General features: G+C 40.3%; 2 protein-coding genes across 3 annotated transcripts; one reads left to right on the top strand and one right to left on the bottom strand.

Annotated features, from left to right (window-relative positions):
- Positions 1-4830: 4830 nt before the first annotated feature.
- On the top strand, positions 4831-13493 carry slc29a3 (solute carrier family 29 member 3). Its single transcript, XM_084948436.1, has 7 exons — positions 4831-5024; positions 5874-6037; positions 6122-6534; positions 6989-7071; positions 8562-8788; positions 11685-11847; positions 12186-13493. The coding sequence occupies exons 3-7, from the start codon at positions 6205-6207 to the stop codon at positions 12790-12792; spliced, it is 1410 nt and encodes a 469-aa protein (XP_084804562.1). The 5' UTR covers positions 4831-5024; positions 5874-6037; positions 6122-6204; the 3' UTR covers positions 12793-13493.
- A 458-nt stretch (positions 13494-13951) lies between these two features.
- psap (prosaposin) lies at positions 13952-22231 on the bottom strand. Of its 2 annotated transcripts, XM_084948434.1 has the most exons (15): positions 22108-22231; positions 18878-19011; positions 18600-18674; positions 18354-18479; positions 17499-17714; positions 17276-17419; positions 17132-17188; positions 16817-16822; positions 16126-16293; positions 15897-15989; positions 15594-15777; positions 15247-15410; positions 15079-15159; positions 14733-14840; positions 13952-14585 (listed from the first exon to the last, which is right to left on the bottom strand). In XM_084948434.1, exons 1-15 carry the CDS (start codon positions 22139-22141, stop codon positions 14550-14552), a joined length of 1626 nt encoding a protein of 541 aa, XP_084804560.1. In that variant the 5' UTR covers positions 22142-22231; the 3' UTR covers positions 13952-14549. The 2 variants fall into 2 exon arrangements, with proteins under 2 accessions (XP_084804560.1, XP_084804561.1); XM_084948435.1 differs by lacking the exon at positions 16817-16822 and having other exon boundaries at positions 22108-22230.
- Positions 22232-22558: the final 327 nt, after the last annotated feature.

Consider the following 22558-nt stretch of genomic DNA (forward strand, 5'->3'; position numbering starts at 1 on the left):
CAGCTGTGTGTTTGTGTTTTGCTCTTTATTGCATTAAAGCCTGCTATTGCACTGCCATATCTCAAATAATCCATAGAGCTAATTGCGAGCTTCTTCGGCACTTGGTACTTAGCACTGAAGGACAGAATTACAGTTAAATGGCATCTGTGGTTTTGTCAATTACACCCCATTTTCACAGAAAATGCAGAGCTGCTCAACCTGTCCCTCTTTACCTCACACTTCACTGGAAAATTCCCTTTAGGTCCATTTAGCTTTAAAAGCTTTTAACTGGCAGGCCGTCTGGTCTTCACATTAACATGGTCTTGGAGGTACTGATAGTGGCCTTTAAAGACTGCCTTGGGTGTTTAGATTGAGGATTCTAACCTCAGTTTTTCTTTATGACTGGGCGATGAGTGGGAAATGATCAGATGAGGCTCTCATATCGAGAAAATATTGTGTCATCTCTATATGGAGCGTGCGTTGCTGTAAGGTAGACAACACTTTGCACCTGTTTCATTGGTGGCTGACAGTGCGTGAGATAACTGAACCTTGTATAATGTATAAAATGCTGGTATAAAAGCTGACTGTAGCTTCAGCCCTGCACAGGATGTTTTTGTATTAAAGAAAAGAAAATGAGAACATGCAGCATTAACTAAACATAATTTTCTCCTTTTTCGCATGATAACAGTCATCGCTGAGCCTACAGCATTTTAAATAAGTGTGTGACCATATGAAGAGCACTTCAGGCGCTGGTGTGAAACATGCACCCAGAACTAGCCTGTCAATGGTTCCAGTCCAGCCCACTGTGAAGCCATTAATAATTCATGTTTCCCAATAAAATACACTGCTATTCCTGGTGTGGTGATGCCAGCGCTACTACTCTGCCCCTGAGCTCTATGGAAAGTTATTATTTTTAAATTCTGGTGAGTGTTTATGGGTTAGTTCCCAAAACACTGTAGATGTGAAGCTTTTGTGTCTGTGCTCTGTAATGCTCGTGTAATGACAGCAGGCTGAATGAATAAAGAGTAATGGGGGTTTGGGGGAGGGGGGTCATCATAATTAGGTTACAGTTGCTCTAGTAAAAGATCAAACTGAGCTCTATAGTAATGTGCGAAAATCTTGAGCCAGCCCTCCATCATTTATTATATTTTGCTTCCAAGGAGCCAGACTTTCTTGTCATTTTTAAAGTAAAGTTAAAGTGATCTTGAGCAACAGGCTGTGTGACATCAGCTGCTTTTTCACTCATTTGCAACCCATACGATAATGTTTTGGTTTAATTTGTTAAGCCTCGCCATATCTCAGCATGGTGTGCACTGTGTCCTTAAAAGAATTTAAGGGAACTGAACAAGTGGAAGACAAAAAAAATCTAAACAAAACAAATAAACATTCTCTACAGCAGATGAATAGTATCTGAAAGTAATGAACTGAATACATATCTGTGGTAGGGCTTGACTTAAGCGGTCAAAGAAGTGCAGGAGACTGATGCTGTCCAGTGTAGCAAGTGATTTATTCACCATTTTGTGACCCAAACAATATTTACAAAGAAACAAATAAGAAACTCAACTCTATAATTAACTCAGTTCAAATAAACATAACTGAACTTAAATCAACAGAAATTAAGGTCAAACTGCACACAGCTACACTGACCTGAACCTTTCTCCTAAAACACCTGAGTTCTTCTGCTTAAATAGTCCACTTAACCAAACAATTTATCCTCTGGACTATTCCATTCAGTAGGTAGGTAAGATGAACATGATTATATTCAAACCTCTACTACTCCTCTTTACTGGCAACAAACTCTGTGGTGTAATCAATACATATCACAACAATAAATCTATTTCTTTATAAACCCTCTAAAATCAACTTTATTAAATTATAAGAGTTCTTCCCCTTCTGCTCTTCCTGTGACCTCAGATGAACCCAGAAGGTATAAAGCAGGAAGTAAAACTACATTTCCTCCTTTTGTTTCTGGAAGACAGGTAGGTAAGGTAAGTTCTAAACAATACAAATTAACAGTTGAAATAAAGAACATGTTAACTTAACAAACTTGTAGGAATTGATTTAAACCAAGATGTTATATTATATAATCTGTAAAAGTGCAAAACATAAACAAACCCGGGATAGTAGATGCTTTCCTATTGCAGATTACATGTGAAATATGGTTAAATCAAAACAAGAATGTTAACTAAGAATATAGACAAATGGTCTTCTCACCCACTTTGTCACAATATCAAAAAAGATCCGGCAAAGACCTGATGCAGGATACCGAGATGTATCTGGCACTCAGTTGATCCATCTACTGGTCACTAAAGCTTCATCAGAAATGGTCTCAGTGGATGGGTGGCTGTCAAGAAAAAGACTGAGGTATGCCAAATTACACAAGAACTGTGTTAAAAGTCTGTGGTAACCGCTCAAATTATTATCAATATGTATGGAAAAGGTAAGGAGACAAGTACAACAGAGTATCTAAAGCCATCTGTAAAACAGAGTGGAGGCTCTGCCGTGGTTTGGGGCTACATTTCCACCAGTGGTGTTGTGGGTCTTGTTAAAAGTCATAGAATTATGAACGCAGAAAAGATTTTGATCCATCACGTGATACTGTCTATAAAGCATCTGATTGACTGTAGATTCATTTTCATAGTATGACAGTGATCCCAAATAGAATGCCGGTACAGTGAAAGAATACCTGGATGGAAAAATGCACAGTGGTACACTATCAGTCATGGATTGGAGCCTGAACATAAAAATTATTGAAGCAGTGTATGATCATCTTCACAGGGAACAAAACAAAAGGCAGTGAACATACTAAGAAGAGCTTTGAATATTCTTCAAGAAGCCGGAAGAACTATTCCTGACAACTATTTATAGAAATTACAAAAAAGCTTTACTAAAAGATTTCAGGCTGTGTTGAAGAATAAAGGTGATCACACCAAATATTAACTTTCAAACTTGTTAGAAGCCTACCTTACTGTGTGTTTTTCTTTATATGATTTATGTTTGTGCACGTTTCAATAAATCGCTGCTTCTCCTCCCTGTTTTGCTGGTGTTTTTCTTCTTACAGGTGTTGGAATTCTTCTATACAAGAGAGGTACACGACGAGACCTGTGGATATGTTGTTCTACAGTGCCCTCTCCAGGCAAATATGGGCAATTGATTTAAGCATAATTTTTTATGCATTTATTTTATTGGAGTAATAAATGTGATATATGCACAAAGCCACAATATTTAACATGACTCCTTTTTTGCAAGAGAGAAAACAATATCAAGAAAATGTATTCCCGTCACATATAGACATAACTGACACTTTTACGTCAGCAAGGAAAGATGACTTTACAACTGAGATCTACATATTGTATTACATTATAATTTGTTAGTTTGATTAAAGAAGCGGCACAAATCAATTACTACACTGCATTACTCTTTCACCATGGCTGTATTCTATATATATATATATATATATATATATATATATATATATACATATATATATATATATATATATATCTCAGAAACTAAACACAATTGTTAGATCAAATCCAATTTAAATAATTCCCATCATTATAGGTTTCATAGCAGCATGCATATTTAAAATATTTGTAAAGGATTTGTCTGCAAAGAAAACTGTTTTTGGGTCACTTGTTACAATATTTTTTGCTCTACATTAGTAACACACAGCAATGCACGCTCCATATAGAGATGGCTCTACATAGTAAACTCTCTTCTCTTTTTGCACAATTCAAACGTTTTTCACATAGAAATTGCTGCACTTTCTCAAAAACAAAATGAAACCTATTAACAGCAAGGATCACGTAACAGCAGTGTTCACTGTGTCTGAAAATTTGTGAACATGAGACATTTTTTTTCAGTATTTCATTACTTAAACCCGCGCTTTTCATTTAAAAGGCTGTAGCGGAAAGTGTTTGTCTCTATAGTGACAAGACTTCCGGTTTTTCCTTCCCCACAACCCATTTTAAGATAAGATAAGATAAGATAAGATAACCTTTATTAGTCCCATGCTTGGGAAATTTGTTTTGTTACAGCAGTGGACAGTGCAAAGTTGCATAGAAAAATTAGAGAAAATCACTGGAATAAGATATCAATTAGATACTGTACACAACAGGATAGAATAAAATAAAATAAAATACTATATACAATAGAATAGAATAAAATACAAATGCTATATACAATATGAGTATAATACAACGATGCCAGAAAGAGTATTGCACTTAGTGTTATTGCACATGTGTGGATGTGTGTGTTTGATCAGTTGAAGGCTTTGTTGTGGAGTCTGACAGCAGTAGGGAGGAAAGACCTGGGAAAGCTCCAATGCCAGTCTGGTAGGCAAACTGAAGTGGATTCAGTGACGAGCTCACCAGGCGCCGAAGCTGAGTCAGGACCAGCCGCTCCAGGGTCTTCATCAGGTGGGATGTCAGAGCCACCGGCCGGCTGTTGAGGTCCTTGGGGCGTGAAGTCTTTGTCTTTTCGTTTTGTACATAACTGTTTTGGGGGCAAATAAAATGCAAATGGGGATTAAAACCGCAGAATTAATGATTACTGGTGCTGGAAATACTAGCGCTTGATGCAGTGTTTTGATTTTGTTGTCACGGGTACCCACAAAGCGAAAGTCACGTGGTCTGTCAATCCTTGGGGCGTGAAGTCTTTGGCACTGGTACAACACAGGAGGTTTTCCAGAGATGTGGGACTCTCCCCAGCCTCAGGCTCAGGTTGAAGAGGTGCTCCATCACCCCACACAGTTGGTCTGCGCAGGAAATCCTTTTCAAACATATTTTGAAATGCCTCCGAGTTTTATACATATAAGCGTAACTCGGCGATATTTTATTTTGCCACTTTGTAAAATAATATGGTTTGAATCAGCTAGTGATTGTTTTAAATATTTACGGCTTTGACTTTGAAGATTTTTTTTTTTTTACCGGAAATGATGTTGTTGTTGTTGTCAGCCCTGGTCAGCTGACCAGAGTTTTTGAGGCGGTCCATTAAGCGCCAAGGAAAGGCAGAAGCAACAGCGAAGGAGTCCACAGAGAAAGGTACATTTAAAATATTTTTACTTGAGCTACAGTTTGTATGGGTCGAGAAGGTTGCTCACGTTTCTTTTTGCACTTAGCTAGCATCTATTGTTAGGTCATGTGTAAGTGTTAACGAATAAAAGACAGCTTTTCGCCATTAACGACCCTTAAAATGAAGAGTGCCAACAGAAGAGCTGAATAATTTTACAATGAACACCGGGAGTCGTAAAAACTGCTGCTAGCAGGATACTTTGTTAAAAGAAGCGGCTCTTGAGTCTGTTTTTACTTACTGCTACTATTTCTTTTTCGTGGGTAAGCATCACGTGAATATTTGTTCCTCATCAGCACATCACGATTTTAAGATGCAAAGTCAGCTGTGTGCTTTCACGTCAGTCGCCTTTAATAACCTGCTTTTTGACGTGATAAAGCCGTGCTAGTTTGAACCTGCTTTGTTTCGTTTGTCTGTTCCTGCCTGCGGTGTTCAAACACTCCAGGCAGCCTTCTGTTCTGGTCTCATGAGCGGTCCTGCTTGCATCACTTGCCACTTATTTTTAGCGTCTTTCATGTGATACTTTACTTTTAAGAAAGAGTGGAGACGCTTTATAAAATAGCCGAAAGCCAGTATTATGGTTCAACAAGAACATGCCCTAATATGATAATTGACATAAATGCTGACTTTTCCTTCTGATGGAGCATTTAGTTGTGGGTTCAAATCCGTAGTTGCAGTGGCCCATTAAGAAATGGCATTGGTCTCCTTTGACAGTCCACAGCAGGTCACGATTGTCTATTTACTGTGAATGTTTACTGATCATACTGTGGTAACAAACACAGGATACTTATATATTTTTTTATTTCTTACATGTTATAAAGAAACCGATGTGGAAGATGCAAGACTACCTCCAACACTGAATGAAATTGATCATGTCAGGTGGCTGATTCACCGGAATTTCTGTCAGCGTCAGTGACCTCTCCAGACTATGGGCTCCGAGCAAACGTGGTTGTCTTTTCCCATCTGTGGACAAGTTCTAATAAAAGTAAGCGTTATAATAACAATATAATGTCAGTTCCTCAGTGAACTTGTTTTGTTCTCATATTTTTCTTCTTCTCCTCCTCCACAGCTTTCTGTTTAAAACTTCCTGCATTAGTGCTCTTCACTTTTGCAACCTTCGCTTTGTGAGTGTCCGGCACGCAGTCTGTGGAAATGGACGGTACAGAACCTGTGCACCCCAGTCTTAACTCATCATATCTTCCTAATGCACTTGGTAACCATGATGAATCTGATGAGGAAGACGAAGAGAGCGAAGACCATAGCCTCTCTGCGTCTCTTCTCCCCCAAAATTCCCCACCACCTTTGGCTGTGCGCTACAGTCCAGAGGACTCGTACTATTTGGTGTACATCATTTTCTTTCTGATGGGCATTGGATCCCTGCTGCCTTGGAACTTCTTCATAACAGCTAAACACTACTGGCTTTATAAACTTAGCAACGACACTCATCACAGCGGCAACGAGGAGCAGCATTCAGACCTCAGTGTGAGTGCTTAACAAAGTGTGATATGCATGTTTTTCACAGGAAGAAACACATCTGGGCAATTCTGCATGCTTGTGACATGAAGCTGTTGCAACCCCGTCTGAGATCATATGACTTGCTGTCTTTTTGCATCTCATTGAAATCCATTGCAGCCTGCTCCCAGGCATTGTGGAATTTGTTCATTTGTTCTCACTCATGGTGACACTTGTATGCATTAATGTGTAAGAAAAACATAAAGCAAACTGCCATTAAGTCTTGATTAATTTTTGATTTTGCAAGATAAACACTTGCTTAGACTTGGAGGAAATGGCTATTACAGATTTATTTATTCGTTTCACCCTCCCCTTTCACTTCCTTTTTCTTTTGTGTGTCAGATGCCATATGCATCCATAACTCTCTGCTTTTATTCAAGTGAATACTGATTAAAAATGTTTTCTTTTATTTCTCTGTTCACAGGATTACTTTGAAAGTTATCTGTCCATGGCCTCCACTGTGCCCTCTGTGTTGTGTCTGATCCTCAACTACGTTTTCGTTAACAGGTTAGATCCCCATACACACACACACACACACACACACACACAGGTCAGTCCTCTCTGAGAGTTTTCTGTCTTTCACAGTTCAGCCTTGCTGTTCGGTTACTGGATGATTGGACGGTACAATGTCACATTTGTCCTGTCTAGGTTCTTAAAGGACAGGGCAGCGGTGATCTAATTTATGTTGGAACATTTGATCTAGTGTGTCTCTTCACCCTCTCTCTGGATTTTTGTTCAGCTGTGTTTATTATTGGGGTGGATAATTAAAGGCTAGCTGTGTCACATTAGGCCAGACTACGTGTGTGCGTAATAGTTTATAACATGTTTAAACAACACAACAAAAGAAATAAATGCAAACCCATTGTGAACGGTCAAATGAGGATACATGTGACTTTTGCATCACTTTGGATGACTCTGTGCTCTTGCCAGCCAGTACAATTCAACCTCTACACACATTTCTCAGGGAGATGGGTCACTTGACCAGAGGATTTTACCATGGTAGCCTTGTGGATGGGTTCTGATAAATGGGGCCTTTTTAAGAGAACCTCAAATTTGGGGTGAAATCTGGTCAAGTGAAGTTGCCTTTCTCCCTTGTTTTCTTTGTCGTTTACTTCCAACTCTGATGGTTTCTCCTGCTCATGAACTTGAAAACAGTTACAGTGCTGTGGAAAAGCATTTTTCCCTTCCTGATTTCTTGGGGGTTTTTGGTTGTTTTTTTTTTTTTTTTTTTTTTTTGGCATATTCATCACATTTACATGTTTCAGATCATCAATATTAGTTTTTACATTCTCGTTTCATTTCAACCCCTACACAGTTTCTCAGGGCGATGCATCACTTGACCAAGGAGGAAACCACTGCTGGCCAAAAACAACACGAAGGCCCGTCTCACATTTTGCCAAAAAACATCTTGAAATCTTTCTGTGAACTAACTAGACAAAAGTTGAACTTTTTGGAAGGTTTCAGTCCCGCTACATCTGACATTAAACTAACACAGCATTTCATGAAAATAACAACATATCAACAGTCAGACAGTGTAGTGTGATGGTCTCTGGTTGCTTTAGGACCTGGACAGTTTGTTGTAATTGTTGAGACCATGAATTTTTCTCTCTACCTGTAACTGGAAAATGTCCGGTAACTAGTTCAGTCCTGAAGCTCAGGCTCACTTGAGTTATGTAGCAGGACATTGATCCGAAGCACACTAGCAATTAAGTTTGGTTTTTTTTATGTTATTTTCCTTTAATTAATATAATAATCATTTGCAAACTGTATTATGGATCTTCTTTGATTATCTTTGGACTAATATTAAAATTTTGTTGATCTGAAACATATAAGTGTCATATATGCCCCAAAGAGCTAAAAGATTGGGCTGTTAGAGCGCTGTATGAAGGAAAATGTAAAAGCTGATTTGACATCCATGTTTACTTTTGTAAACCCAATTATGTTAACAGAGCTCAAAGATCTTTCTGCCTAATCCCAGTATGTGTCTGTGTGCATAGGGTGTCTTCAAGAATCCGAATCCTATCATCGCTGTTTGTGATCCTGTTTGTGTTCGCGGTGACCACAGCGCTGGTGAAGGTGGACACGTCAAACTACAGGATGGGATTCTTAGTCGTCACACTGGTCAGTGTGGCCGTAGTCAGCGGAGCCTCCAACATCTTCTATGGTAGCATTTTCGGGATCAGTGGCCACTTTCCCATGAGGATCTCTCAGGCCCTCATATCAGGTAGAGATCTTATTCAAGTCAAGTTAGAGATGTCTTTTGTTGACACTGGTGTCTTTTATTAAAGTGCATGCTCACAAATATTTTCTCATGTTTTCAAATCCTGATTATGTGCTGCTTCATGAAGATGATTTCACTGTATGTAGTAACTTCTTACGTCACATTGTACGAGTATAGTTTCAGTTTTCAGTTTTATTTGTCATATGCAAGTTAGCACAGGGTCAACATTGCAATGAAATGTGTTTGACGAGCAGCAGTCACTCAGCAGCATGGTACAGTAGAAGAAAATATAATAAAATAAAATAATGAAAAATAGTAAAGAGGAAAATATTAGAGAGACATGGTAAAAGAGAAAAGATGACTAAATATATATGTATCTATAAATATAAATATATGTACACTAGTGATTAAATAAGAAAATCTTGAAAAGAAATATGACGGGGGGCAGATGGGATATTGCACAGGAATGAGCAGCAGAAAATTACAGTATTGCACTTTTTAAATATAAATATCAATAACAATAAAGTGAAGTGACCATTGCAGATTAAACAGAGTACTTGTGAAGCTGCAGGGTAGCTTCTGAGTGCATCCTGTGGACTGTGTTGTGTGTGTTTAAGCCACAGCCACCCAGCTGATGTGCTGGGTCCTTGATGATGCTGTGTGCTTTACAGAGGCATCGCTGGAGGTGAATGTCCTGAATGTCAGGAAGCCTCATGCCAGTGATGTGCTCTGCTGCCTTCACCACCCTCTGTAGTGATTTACAGCTGCTGGCAGAGCAGCTTCCGTACCAAACTGTAATGCAGCTCGTCAGCAAGCTCTCGATCGCACACCTGTAGAAATTTGAGGTGATGTTGGCGTTCATGCCAAACTTCCTCAGCCTCCTTAGGAAGTAAAGCCGCTGGCGAGCTTTCCTGATAGCAGTGTCTGTGTGAAGGGTCCAGGAGAAGTCCTCGGTGATGTTGACTCCAAGGAATTTGAAGCTGCCGACCCTTTCAACCTTGACACCGTTGATGTGGATGGGCTGGTGTTCCCTGACTGGCCGTTTCCGGTAGTCCACTATCATTTCTCTAGTTTAGCTGATGTTGAGAGTCAGGTTATTTTCCAGACACCACTCGTACAGTGCCATCACCTCCTCTCTATAGGCCGTCTCGTCGTTGTCTGTGATGAGGCCTATGATGGTTGTGTCATCCGCAAACTTGATGATGATGTTGGACTCGTGTTTAGCAACACAGTTGTGTGTGAACAGGGAATATAGGAGGGGGCTAAGCACACAACCCGTACCTGTGTTTAGGATGAGTGATGAGGAGGTGTGCTTACCAACTCTCACCACCTGGGGCCTGTTTGTGAGGAAGTTCAGAATCCATCTGCAGGTTGGTGTTCCCAGCCCAAGGTCGACGAGCTTCGTGGCAAGTTTTGAGGGGATGATGGTGTTAAATGCCGAGCTGTAGTCGATGAAGAGCATCCTTGCATATGTATTCCCTTTTTCCAGGTGAGTGAGGGTGGTGTGCGTTGCCAGGGCGATGGCATCCTCTGTGGCTCTGTTTGTCCGATAGGCAAACTGAAGAGGGTCCAGTGTGTCAGGGAGGGAGGAGCAGATGTGACCTTTGACCAGCCGCTCCAGGCACTTCATGATGACGGATGTCAGTGCAACAGGACGGTAGTCATTCAGACAGGAGACCACTGATTTTTTGGGAACGGGAATGATGGTGGATGCTTTGAGGGACGTGGGGACCACTGACTGCCTCGGGGAGAGGTTGAAGATGTTGGTGAACACCTCTGCCAGCTCGTCTGCACACACTCTGAGTAGCCGACCTGGGATGCCGTCCGGTCCTGGAGCTTTGTGAGGCTTGACCTTTTTAAAAGTCCATCTCACAGCTTCTGTTTTCAGAGTTAAAGTTGCAGCCTCACTGTCCTCCTGAGGGTAGAGGATCTGCTCTCTGTTGTCTGCGTCAAAACGAGCATAGAAGTTGTTAAGCTCGTCTGCGAGAGATGCAGTGGGCTGAACACTGCCTGTGTTGTCCTTCTTGTAGTCAGTGATGCAGCGAAGTCCATTCCACAGTCGCCTGGTGTCAAAGCTGTGGTAGCTGGACTCCATTTTGTTCCTGTAGTCCTTTCTGGCCTTTTTTATGGACTTTCGGAGGTCGTACCTGGCTGCTTTATATGCATCAGCATCCCCGGAGTTAAAGGCAGAGGTCCGCACTTTTAGCTTGGCGCGAACGTCTTTATTTACCCAGGGTTTCTGATTTGGATATATGCGGACAGTGGTTTTTGTGATGGTATCATCCATGCTCTTTCCAATATATCCAATGACAGAGTCTGTGAGTTCATTGATGTTGCCATCAGCTGCATCCACAAATATCTGCCAGTCAGTTGTCTCAAAGCAGTCCTGCAGGAACTCCTCAGCCTCACTGTCCCATTTGTAAATAACCCTGGAAGCTGGTTTTTCCTGTTTCAGTCTTTGTCTGTATGCAGGCAGCAGCAGTATGGAACAATGGTCTGCCTTACCAAAAGCTGGGCGGGGAAGGGGTTTGTAGCACTCTTTGAATGGAGTGTAACAATGGTCCAATGTTTGATCACCTCTTATGGGGAAGGAGATGTGCTGATAGTATTTGGGGAGAACCTTCTTCATGTTGGCTCTGTTGAAGTCTCCCAGCACCCTTATAGTAAAGATGGCCCCAAATTTTTGAGCCCCTTTTTATTATATAACACACTGAATTAAGAATTTGGGATGCTGGGATGCTGGATCACTGCCTCTGTTTCTCATTTCCTTTCAGCCTGCTTTCTAATAAAGCTTATAACATTTAAAAAGAAAACAAACAAACAATCAATTTAAAGAGGCAACAATGCAAGACTTTTATCTACTGCACAATACTTAAACCAAGCTCCTTTTCTGCTTTAGGTCAGGCTATGGGAGGTACACTGAGTGCTTTAGCCTCAATAGCGGACCTAGCCATAGCTAAAGATGTGACAAACAGCGCTCTGGTCTATTTCTTCACGGCGGATGTCTTTATTCTGCTTTGCATCATCACATATTTGCTGTTGCCCAGGCTGGCATATTCAAGGTCAGTAGTTCTGGTTTCCATGTGGTTAAATACACCACCAACCACATCTGTATTTTGAATGTACAAATGTGCTCTTGTGTAGTTTATGTCATTATTTGTGATTTCACCTGAACCAGTGTTCGTGTCATACACAGGGTGGGTTTAAAAACCCCTCAAAACAATTATAATAAATTAAGATCTGGAATGGGTTCTAAATTAACCTGTGCCAGTCATTTTGTGCATATTGTATTTTTAGTTAATGCATTAAATGCATGTGAAATAAATGTATTTAATGATGAAGCAACTATAAATCAATAATAATAAGGAACCTGTTCCAATTCACCATTTTTATTCTTTAGACACTACATGGCATGCAGTAGTCCAGGTGGGATGAGCGAGGATGAAGGTGCTGGAAACAAAACCCCACCTCTGCGACCCATCCTAAGGAAGATTTGGCTGCTCGGACTGAGTGTCTTCTATGTCTTTTCTGTCTCCATCATGGTATTCCCTTCTGTATCCTCAGGAATACAGTCTGTTAACAAGGATAGTGGCAGCCCCTGGACAACCACTTACTTTGTGCCTCTTAGCTGTTTCCTCCTGTACAACGTAGCAGATTTATGTGGCAGGATGGCCACAGCCTGGCTGCAGGTCCCTGGTCCCACAAGTAAAGTCCTGCCTGTGCTGGTGCTGTGTCGCTCCGTTATGGTACCACTCCTCATGCTCTGTAACTACCAGCCAAGGGATCACCTCCTTACGGTAGTGTTCAATCATGATGCGTATCCGGTGCTCTTTAACTGCCTGCTGGGTCTCTCTAATGGCTACTTAGGCACACTGCCAATGATCTACGGCCCAAAGGTGGTACATCGAGAGCTGGCAGAGGCCACAGGAGTGATCATGTCTTTCTTTCTCGCTCTGGGACTGGCTGTTGGATCTGCATTGTCTGTGCTCATCGTGCACTATATCTGATCAGGCTGGTACACAGTAACCTGGTCATGTTCAGGTGAATCAGAACTGCAGCATGCACCAGTAAAGTCAGGTATCTGCTCAGGGGGAGTTGCCAATAAGCTTTTCACTTGACCAACATGCCTTAATTTCTTTATACCTCGCATTAATATGTTTACATTTATGAAGTGATTTGTAATCACTGCTGTCTATAAGAAACAGATTTTAAAATTTTTAAAAATCAGATGACAATTTTGGAGTACTCAGTAAATTGTAAAAATGATATTTACTTTTTTTTTTTTTTTTTTTTAAATAAGGCTTTGGGTGAAAATACATGGTTAAAGGATTTCGAACATGTAGCTTGATCCTGTCTACCTGCTATAAACCTCGACAGGTCTTGATGAACAGTTTAAAAAAAAAAAAAATCTACATGCTGTGGTTTTGTGTGAGGATCATTAGTTTTTAATACAAGTACACCATTGTCTTGTCAGAGACAGTTCCATACTTTCCTCGCAGCTTCTTTAATCTGAGTCTCTAGCATTTTTTTCAGGTTGCAGCAGACAGCACACAAAGCTTTAGAGCAGAGCTGATCGAGTGCAGCAGCAGCAAAGAATAGGCTCAGCAAAGACTCAAACACCCACTGGATGGTGTGTATATTGGACTTTATTTGTATTGCTATGAAGTTTTACACCTTTTCCTACTAATAAATACTTTCCCTCCACTGAGACAGGTTTTCCTGTTTTGTTTTTTCCAGTTACCAGAGCTGTTCCCCACTAACTTTAACCATTTATTACTGCAGCAATTTTTTATCATGTAGAAAAACAGACTGGAATTGGACTCTTAAAGATATCTTAGCAATTAAATGTGTAAGCATCTTTTTACAGGTTCAGTCCACACAACACCATCTAATAATCAGAAGGTTGGTGTTTTCATCCCTAGCTGCTCCAGTCTGCATGCCAAATTTCCTTGGGCAAGATACTAAATGTCACTTTGATGGGTGGATCCACTGGAGTGTGAACATTAGAAAGCATTAAAAGTAAAGGACTTGTATAAATGAGGAATGCTGTGTGAAGATTTGGGTGCTAAGGCTGAGTAGAAAAGCACTATACCAGAACCAGTCCTTTCACCATAGTAAGTTTGAGGGAAATTCCAGTCACAATACAAGGAAAAAAATAACAAACAATAGATTGGGAATCGCTTTATTTGTTAAAAAGTTTGCACTGTAACAATTACCTCAGCATTTCAAGCAGACATTTAATTCTGAGAAGTTTAGTGCATTAGAAGCACACGGATTTACAAACAGTTAAAGAGTGAACTCAAATTACACTCTGATTAACCTCCAGTGTCAGCTCAAAAAAACAAATCTCTCTACAAAATATAAATGTTTCAGAAATTTATTACTGCAGATTTACAGATAAACTAATGAACTGAATCATTTGTATTTGCAAAAAGTACTACCATAGAGAAGAAAGCAAATGTGAAAATTCTTCTTGTTCTTATTTTCACCTCTCCCAGTAAGAAAAACCAAGTGCAACTCAAACGATGCCAATTTGAAAAAGCAGACAGTGAAGCAATTGTGTGCCACTATACATGTAATTACTCCCCCCTGCCCAATAATCCAATACTTCGTTGGAGGGGGAAAAGAAGAAAACACTAGTCCCTTTCCACCATAACATCATTTAAAATATCAAAGTTAATTTAAACACAAAAATGAACAGTGGGATGCAGCACTAGAGTATTTCTGTTGAATTCCCTACAGGTCAGTTTGTATGGGTCGTCCTCTATACCCACACATGGCGTTGGCAATGAGCCACGGCCTGAAAGACAAAAACAAGTGGTTGGAGAGACGTATTAGAGTAAGGTTGAGCTTAAACAGTTTACAATCACAGTTCCAGTGGCATTATGACACCAAATGGTTAATAAGATACCCAAAAATATGTTTAATCAAATTTCAAACTACTCACATTGCACTGTTGTGCGGTCTCCATGTTCTTGCACCAGAATGAAGGTCCCCAGCTGCACTGCTCTGTCCCCAGCAGTCTGTGTGCAGCACCAGGGCAGGCTCCCAATTTCTAGAACACACGCAAATAAACCTCAGATGTTAAAAACTAAGCTGCAGGTATGCAGTTTAAGCCATAACAATCTCATTTACTGCTAATGACCAAAAATGTATACATTTCAGCATTCAATGTAAGCTGTATGGTTTTTGGAGTTAAAAACAGTCCTAGTTCAGCGTTTAATCCTTTAAAGTCCAGTGAAACATACTACCAGTTAACTTTATTATCATTTTGAAATAAGTAATCCTTTTACCATGCACACAAAGTCTGGGTCAAGCATCTCGAGCAGCAGCTGGACAAGAATTGGCTCATACTGTTGGACCAACTGGTCACACTGTTGACAAACCACAGTTAAAATGTAAGGGTGTCACATGAGGACAGGTAAAAGAGTTCCACAAGATTAATTAGCACATCTACTCACCTCAGTCTTGTAAGAGTCAGGCAGAAAGTTGCATACTTTTCTCACAGCTTCCTCAATCTCAGCCTCTGTTGCATTCTTCTCCAGGATGCCGTCGATGTAACTGACTGCAGCTTTACACACCTCACAGTAGCCTCCGACCTTAAAGCGGGGCTTGTCAAGTGCAACTGTGAAACAGTTTTAGGAGTGATTATCCATCCATGTATTTAAATGCTTAAATGTTTAGCCCTGCAACAGCCTGGCAATCTGTCCAGCGCTGCCTCTTGCCTTAGGGTAGCTAGGATCGGCTTCAGCTAGCTAAAGCACAATGTACATTTGCATAGAGCGTGCTCTGAAGACTAAGAACTTACCAACATATCCACGTCCTTGACCATTGCAAAGTCCCAGCACTGTGCAGACAGTTTTGGGATCAGCCTCCTGCACAAGCAGATCAATGATAGCCTGACCATATGTCTCAATCAGATCCTTGCACTGGGAACTCAAAGAGGAGGGCAGGATTGAGCACACTTGCTCCACAGCGTGAATAATCTCCTCCTGCACAGGACAGACAGGTTAGTCGGTCAGCAGCGCAAACCACACCAGTATTATGTTGGCAGCAGTTTGTAGCTTATTTTTATGATCATACTGGACATATTAAGTGTTACACAACCCACCTCTGTAGAATGTTGCTGCACCATGCTCTCCAACTGTTTCATCACATACTCGCAGATGGTACAGGTTGGGGAATCACGGACACGGACCATGGGCTGGACACAGGGTATGGCTCATTAGCATGTGCAATATACTGCTATACAACCATTCTTTAATTATTTTTTTAAACTAAAATAAATATCAAATACAAAAATCAAGATTAACCACTGTACACTATCCAACATACTATACCTTGCCAGACGTTTCTGCAGCAGAGTCTACCTTAGTGGCAGGGAAAAGCTTGGCGGCAGGGAAAACCTTGGCGGCGGGCACAGTCTTAGCGGCCTGAAGTGTCATCATGGGAATGGATTTCTTCATTCCAGTACAAAAGCCAGCAAAGGCACAGATTTCTCTGGGTTGCTGAGGAAGGAAGCAACACAATTACTCAGGATTAAAAGCCAAAGTTTTTGTTTTTGTAAGTAATTTAAAGTAAAATTTCATGCTGATAGCATAAACATTCCACATTGCCAACCATGCAATATGCAGGAGTTTTTAATGCACATACACCTACTACATCTTTGTTTTACCATCACACACACACTGCAACACACACACACACACACACACTCATGGTGACACAAAATGTCATTTCAGGTGCAGCATGAAGAACCAGGAAAGACCGGTGCACCTCATAGCTGACTTGATTCTGTAAACTAACATAGCCTAGGCACATATCACAAGAACCAAGTAAACTGCATGCTCTGACTGTGGCCCTACTCCATAGTGTTCAAACAGGCACCAAAGTGTCAGGTCATTAACCAAACAAGCCCGGTGTTCAAAAAAAAAAAAAAAAAAAAAAAAAAAAGTATAATTAGACCATCATTCGCACGTGTCTCAAGAGCTAAGGGTTAAAAGGCTACAGGCTGAACACAGAATGACCTACCTGTTCCTGGGGAGCAGCATACAAAACCCAGAGTAGGAGAAAACAGAGCAAAAAGACATGAATGGAGAGGAGAAAAGTAACAAAGGAACACAGGCGAAAACAAACAAAGTAAGAAGATAAAATTTGAAAGGAGAACAAGCGAACATGACCAAGTTTAAGTCAGCAGGTCAGGTGGTACTGTTCTACAAAAATGTCTTGCTGAATTTGCTTCTAAGCTTAAGTACTACAATGAAATAACTATTAAAGCCACATTGTAGCTTCAAAAAGTCAAACAGAAGGTTAAAGCACATCATCAAAAGGAACCAGAAGACTCACCATAGACATGAGCTGCTGAACAACCAGGGTTCCATACTGGCTAACATATTGCTTACACTGCAAAGACAGAAGTATAGGTATTAGAAAAGCTTTGTTTTTCTCCCCCCTGGGTGTGGTGAAGAAACCCACACGTGGGATATTTACCTGGTCAGCCAAGCCTGGCCCCAGCATATCACACTGCTTCTCAATATTCTCAATGAGAGAGTCGACAAATGAAGAATTGGCTTTGGCCTCTGCCTGAGCATCAGTCAGCAGTTTGATGCAGTCCTCGCACACTGTATCACTTTCCTACAAGGAAGACAGGCAAGTTTCAGTGCCAAATAAAGAGTACACTTAACAGCAGGTGTTGAGGACATTTCAAGCTTACCTGCTTTGGAGACTCTTGTTTGGGAGCCTCCTCTTTGGGGTTCTCCAGAGGATAAAGGAGCCCGGGCACATTGAAGAGGAAGGGAGACACTTGCTGGGAAAGGTCAACTTGAGGTATTTCATTGGACAAGAGCTGCTGCTGGGCCTGAACCTTAGCCAGGGCTGCCTGCTGTGTCTGACAGAGTCCCATGGCTCCACACACCACGGCAGGATCATCCTAATAAACACAACTTCATATTACTTTCAATACCTTCCCCATTTTAAACTCCCTTTGACCAAAACACTTTGCTTCCACACACATTAGCCTAAAGAGAAGTGAAATCCTTTAAGTCGACCGTGCTTAAAAAAAAAAGTCTGCATTTCCTGTGCGAACAAACTGGTTTAGTAAATACTAAATGAATTCTCCTTTTCCCCCCCAAGAATGCTGTAGCAGGTGTGCGTTAAGACAACTATACTAAATGCTCCTAGTCATGGGTTTAGTATTGCACAATGACTACTCTGTTCCCATTTAGAGTTAAAACTCATTTCCCCATCAATAGCCCTTTTTAAGCTGGGTGCACTCTGGTCACACAACCACTTCTGTTTCCCTTTAGAAAGAAAGAAGTAACAGATGGGGTATTTACTTACAGTCTTAATAAGAGCAGAATGATAAATGCACAGACAAAGCAAACAATGTTTAAAAGAATCTATGGGTTATATTTGAAAGCATTCAATATGGTTCAAAATGTAAACCTTATGACAGTATAACTCTAAGGCAAACTCAATAATGAATGTTTTTTTTGTCCAAATGCTAAAAGCCCGGATGGCCGCCTATATTTAAAGTGAAAGCTTGCACAAACAGATTCAAGAAGCTCACCAGTTCTCCCTTGATGATTCCCATGAGAATGGGGAAGTAGTCATCCACCCTCTCTTTGCACTCTTTACTCAAATCTTGATCAGGGATGAGCTGGCAGGCCTTCTCCAGGTACCCTAGGATCTCAGCCTGCAGTCACAGAAATATGCAAATACCAATGTTTAAATCTTAGTGTGGTTGCAGGAAACTCTTATTTAAAAAAAAAAAAAAAGAAAAAAGAAAAAAAAGTTGTGGATCTTTTGGCCTTACCTCAGTGGCATTCTCCTTCAGTACTTGCCCAACCACAGTCAGAACCTCTTTACACAGCTCACATGGCACAGATTTCTGAAACCAGAGAATTGAGTGTGTAAATAAAAAGCTGCTAAAAAATGTTTTAAGTAAACCAAAGCTCCCAATACAAAAAAAAAAAAAAAAAAAAAAAAATCAATTCATGTTTGCCTAACTACACATTTCAATGTAGGAGAAAGCAGAACAGAACAGTTTGCCATTTGGGGAATTAAAAAAATATATATATACAGGTCACTCACCATCTGGGGCTTGTTCCACACATTCTGCTGGCAGTGAGTCACAGCTCCACACAGAGATGCAGTTTTCACATTGTTACACCAGTAGGGGGGGCCACGAGCACACTGCTCAGTGCCCAGCAGAGGAGTTGCCACCGCTGTGAAGAGGACAAAGAGTCATGCTTTGACAGACAATTTATACTTTTGTGTTAAACCATCACCTCAAACCAAGGAATACTGATGATAGTAGCAACATGAGTGCTCACGAATGTAAGCAAATTCCTGGACGGAGATAACTTTAGCTATCAGAATGGACGTGAGGGAATGTACAAAGAAGTGGAAGAACTTGAGGGACAAATATATTTGCCTCTGTGGTGAGAAGATAAAAATATGACTACAATAAAGAGTGGGGACTCTGGGGCAAGAGAAAGAAAAAAAAAAGAAAAAAAAAAGAAAGAAATTATAATATAAATATATATTATATTTGGTGTCAGTCATGACACCAAATATAAAACTAGGACAACCTCTGACAGGCAACAGTGTCAGACACCACTTACATAGGTTACATCTTAAACCTTTACAGAGATTCACTGCAGAAATCTAAAGCAGCAGTTACAGAGAGATCAAAAAGCAATCTCATAACAAAACCATATTCCTCAGCAAGTTCACCACTGCTTTATATGACAGCAATGGAAACCGATACATTTGTTTTTCAGGGTTGTCATTTTCTTCTTTTAGGTTATACTTCAACTACGTTTAAAGTTTTAAAATAGGCTAAACTAGCTCGATTAGACCAAAAATAGAAAGTATGACTTTATCAAGCAGGACTTCATACCACAGAAAGGAAATTCAAGGCCAACTTCCTCAACTGAAAGTATGATTTCAATTTTTGTTGTCGTTTTTTGTCTTGTGTTTCTATGGTGTATTGATAGTCATGTGCTTTTTGTGCTGAGGTGTTTTTTCTGTTATCAAACTGTCCCCCCCCCCCAGGAGCTCAGTCTGAGTGGAGTTTTTTTCTCCGCCTCTCACCTCATGTTATGTATTTTCGTTGTTTTTTTTCCTATCAGCCTACCTTTCTGACATGTCTCCCCAATGTGATGTTTGTGAAAAGTTGGTCAGAAGGTTCCTTTGTAAGTGCGCATGCGCCATTAGCGTGCTGCCTGCTGTAAGACTAATTTCCTTCGGGATTAATAAAGTATTCTGATTCTGAATCTTTACCTCGAGGTCCAATGAATTAGAAGCATAGAATTTTAACTCTAAAAAAAGTTTAGTGATATTGTGTTATTTTTATAGTAATTAAGATTTAGTTCCGTAACAGCACCCTTGTCTCTCCATACTAATAAAGCTCACTTAAAACCAAGATAATTTACAAGTCACTGAGGATTGTGGGTACCCAGCTATACCCAGTATAGCTATACCCAGCTATACTTTGCTAAGGTTTATGACCATTAAGGTGGGGGGGGGCTAAAACCCTATTAGCATGTCTATCTCTGGCATGACCACATCAGGGGAATTTAATTGCTCACTCGTGCATCACAATTGCAGAAGTAGGAATCGGGGGAGGTGGGTGAGGGGTTGTGTGTATAGCTCAATGCAAAAAAGAAGCCTTTACTGTTCTTCATGTTTGCTGAAGTGAAAAAGTGATGCAGGAAGGCATGTTTTGCATGCAGTGTTTCCTGTTTTGCCCATTAATGGTTTTGAAATGAAGATCCAAACTATCTGCATGTCACAAAACCTACATTTGAAAAAAATGTGACAAACTAAAAGTAAGCTTACACTCACTGATTATTGGATTTCAAGGCCAGTGAGCAGACTTGAGTGATAACGGCCAAGAATGAGCAACGAAGGACAGGCTGAACCAACAAACCTTCAGTCACCAGCTACAGTGTATGCAGGGTCACATGCTTTTTATACAAAATGACAAGCTGTTCTGACGCAGACAACAGTAGAAACTGCCTGTTCTGCATTTTATGGCAAGAAAAAGTTTTACAGTAAGTCAACAAATTCTGTGTGACCTAAAAGCCTACATTTGGGTTTCTATAAAGTCAAGAAAAAGAAAGAAAGAAAGAAAGAAAACAACAACAACAACAACAGAAAAACACTTGAGGTGAGTAATCACGATCACATGACCCAGTAAAGCACAACAGGCTTTAAGCAGGATTCAGATTGGATTTTGCAATATCAGCATGTAACCTGCGGTATAAACCTGTTTAATGAGACAGGCTACACGGTTTTTGTGATCCAAACAACCAACTATCAGCAGAAAGTACATGACACATGTTAAACAATATGACTAAGCCCAAAACATGTGACATGCGGGAGTAGGAATGCCAATGCAGGAATATGGATGTAAAAAACTGAAGTTTGGTTTCACCCAGAAATCCAGGTGAAACTAAGCAGTAACTACACAAAGCAAAGAAGTCTGTGTGTGAATAAAACAGCCCTGCCAATGGTCTGTAAGGAAACCAGGCTTCTGTCATGATAGTCCATAGTCCAAATGGCACATCTGGTTTCATTGCAGAAATAAACGGTTGGTATTGGTGACACAGTTTTATCACAATATAAGGATAAACCCATGAACACGACTCAAAGTGAAGCACAAGTATAGGTCCCGTTCCAAAATCCCCTAAAAGAAACAAAGACTGAAAAGAAAGTTTCAAATTCAACATTTCGGTGTAGGTGAAACGAAAGTGTTGCTTTAGCAGATCAAACGTAAACTTCCCCTTCAACAATACCAGTAGTCAACAAAGCACCAGATACTGTACATAGCCTGGGCTAAACAGGGGTCTACAACAGTTAACTGACTGATCGGTTTTCTATTGTAGTGTTCTACCATATTTATACACGTAAACGCTAATTTTAGGTAACTGATGTAGCAACGTTAGTTAGCTGAAATAGCTAGTTAGCATTAGCTGAAAAGCTTGAGTTAGCACAGCTAAGGCCAACGGTAAAACAATAAACTTCAAAGTCACGCGGTTAAAGATTCACTTGACATCGCTTTAAATATGTCGATAAAACTTGTAGAATATTATTATTTATATATTATATACTGAAAACAAAATCCCAGGTTACTTTATTAACAAATAAATAACAAATAATTCCCGGTATACGCTTCCGCCTATTGATGTTAAAACGCACATAGTTACACAACCAAAAAGCTTGTTTTTATAGTCCGACATCTGTCGAAATCAGGTCACCTATAATGTTAAAAAACGCACACGCACACATTATTTGTCTACTTCGGTTAATACTACCTGAGGACACCAAAAGAAGAGTTAGGAGCAGCATGACTGCGCTGTTTTCCGATCCTTGTGTTTGTGTTGGTTGTCGGGGAGGACTGACTGGAGAAGGGCGAGCACTGCAATGCAGAGCGCGAGGGTGTTGATGCCTTTATGGGTCACCGTCAGCTGATCGAAACATGTGACTCTCAGCCTACCGTCATAGTACCTCGAAACGCCGATTGCGGGGGGTTTTTTTTGTTTGTTTTGTTGTTGTTTTTAATTCAAACACACTTGTAAGCAACCAGAACTTTTGACTAGACAGATTTTTAAGTATATGTAATATCTGTACAGATATCTAGAAGAAATGCATGGTTTCTAAAGTGAGGGCTCCGTGGTGGGCCAAGAAAGTAGTCAACATTTTTTAGTTAATAAAGAATTTGAAGTTGAAAGTTAATCAAATAAATACATTTAGTTTTCATTGTTG

This window comes from Perissodus microlepis, chromosome 13, assembly GCF_051167445.1.
Source record: "Perissodus microlepis isolate ML-2025 ecotype Zambia chromosome 13, ASM5116744v1, whole genome shotgun sequence".
In the NCBI taxonomy this organism is placed as follows: Eukaryota; Metazoa; Chordata; class Actinopteri; order Cichliformes; family Cichlidae; genus Perissodus; species Perissodus microlepis.

Coding starts and splice junctions, on each gene's coding strand:
- slc29a3 (XM_084948436.1), top strand. CDS start 6,205: ATGGACGGTACAGAACCTGTGCACCCCAGTCTTAACTCATCATATCTT. Junction 7,072..8,561: donor AACTACGTTTTCGTTAACAG/GTTAGATCCCCA, acceptor CTGTGTGCATAG/GGTGTCTTCAAGAATCCGAA. Junction 8,789..11,684: donor CTCTCAGGCCCTCATATCAG/GTAGAGATCTTA, acceptor TTTCTGCTTTAG/GTCAGGCTATGGGAGGTACA.
- psap (XM_084948434.1), bottom strand. CDS start 22,141: ATGCTGCTCCTAACTCTTCTTTTGGTGTCCTCAG. Junction 15,990..16,125: donor CTGCAGAAACGTCTGGCAAG/GTATAGTATGTT, acceptor CCCTGTGTCCAG/CCCATGGTCCGTGTCCGTGA. Junction 14,841..15,078: donor ACCCAGACTTTGTGTGCATG/GTAAAAGGATTA, acceptor CGTGTGTTCTAG/AAATTGGGAGCCTGCCCTGG.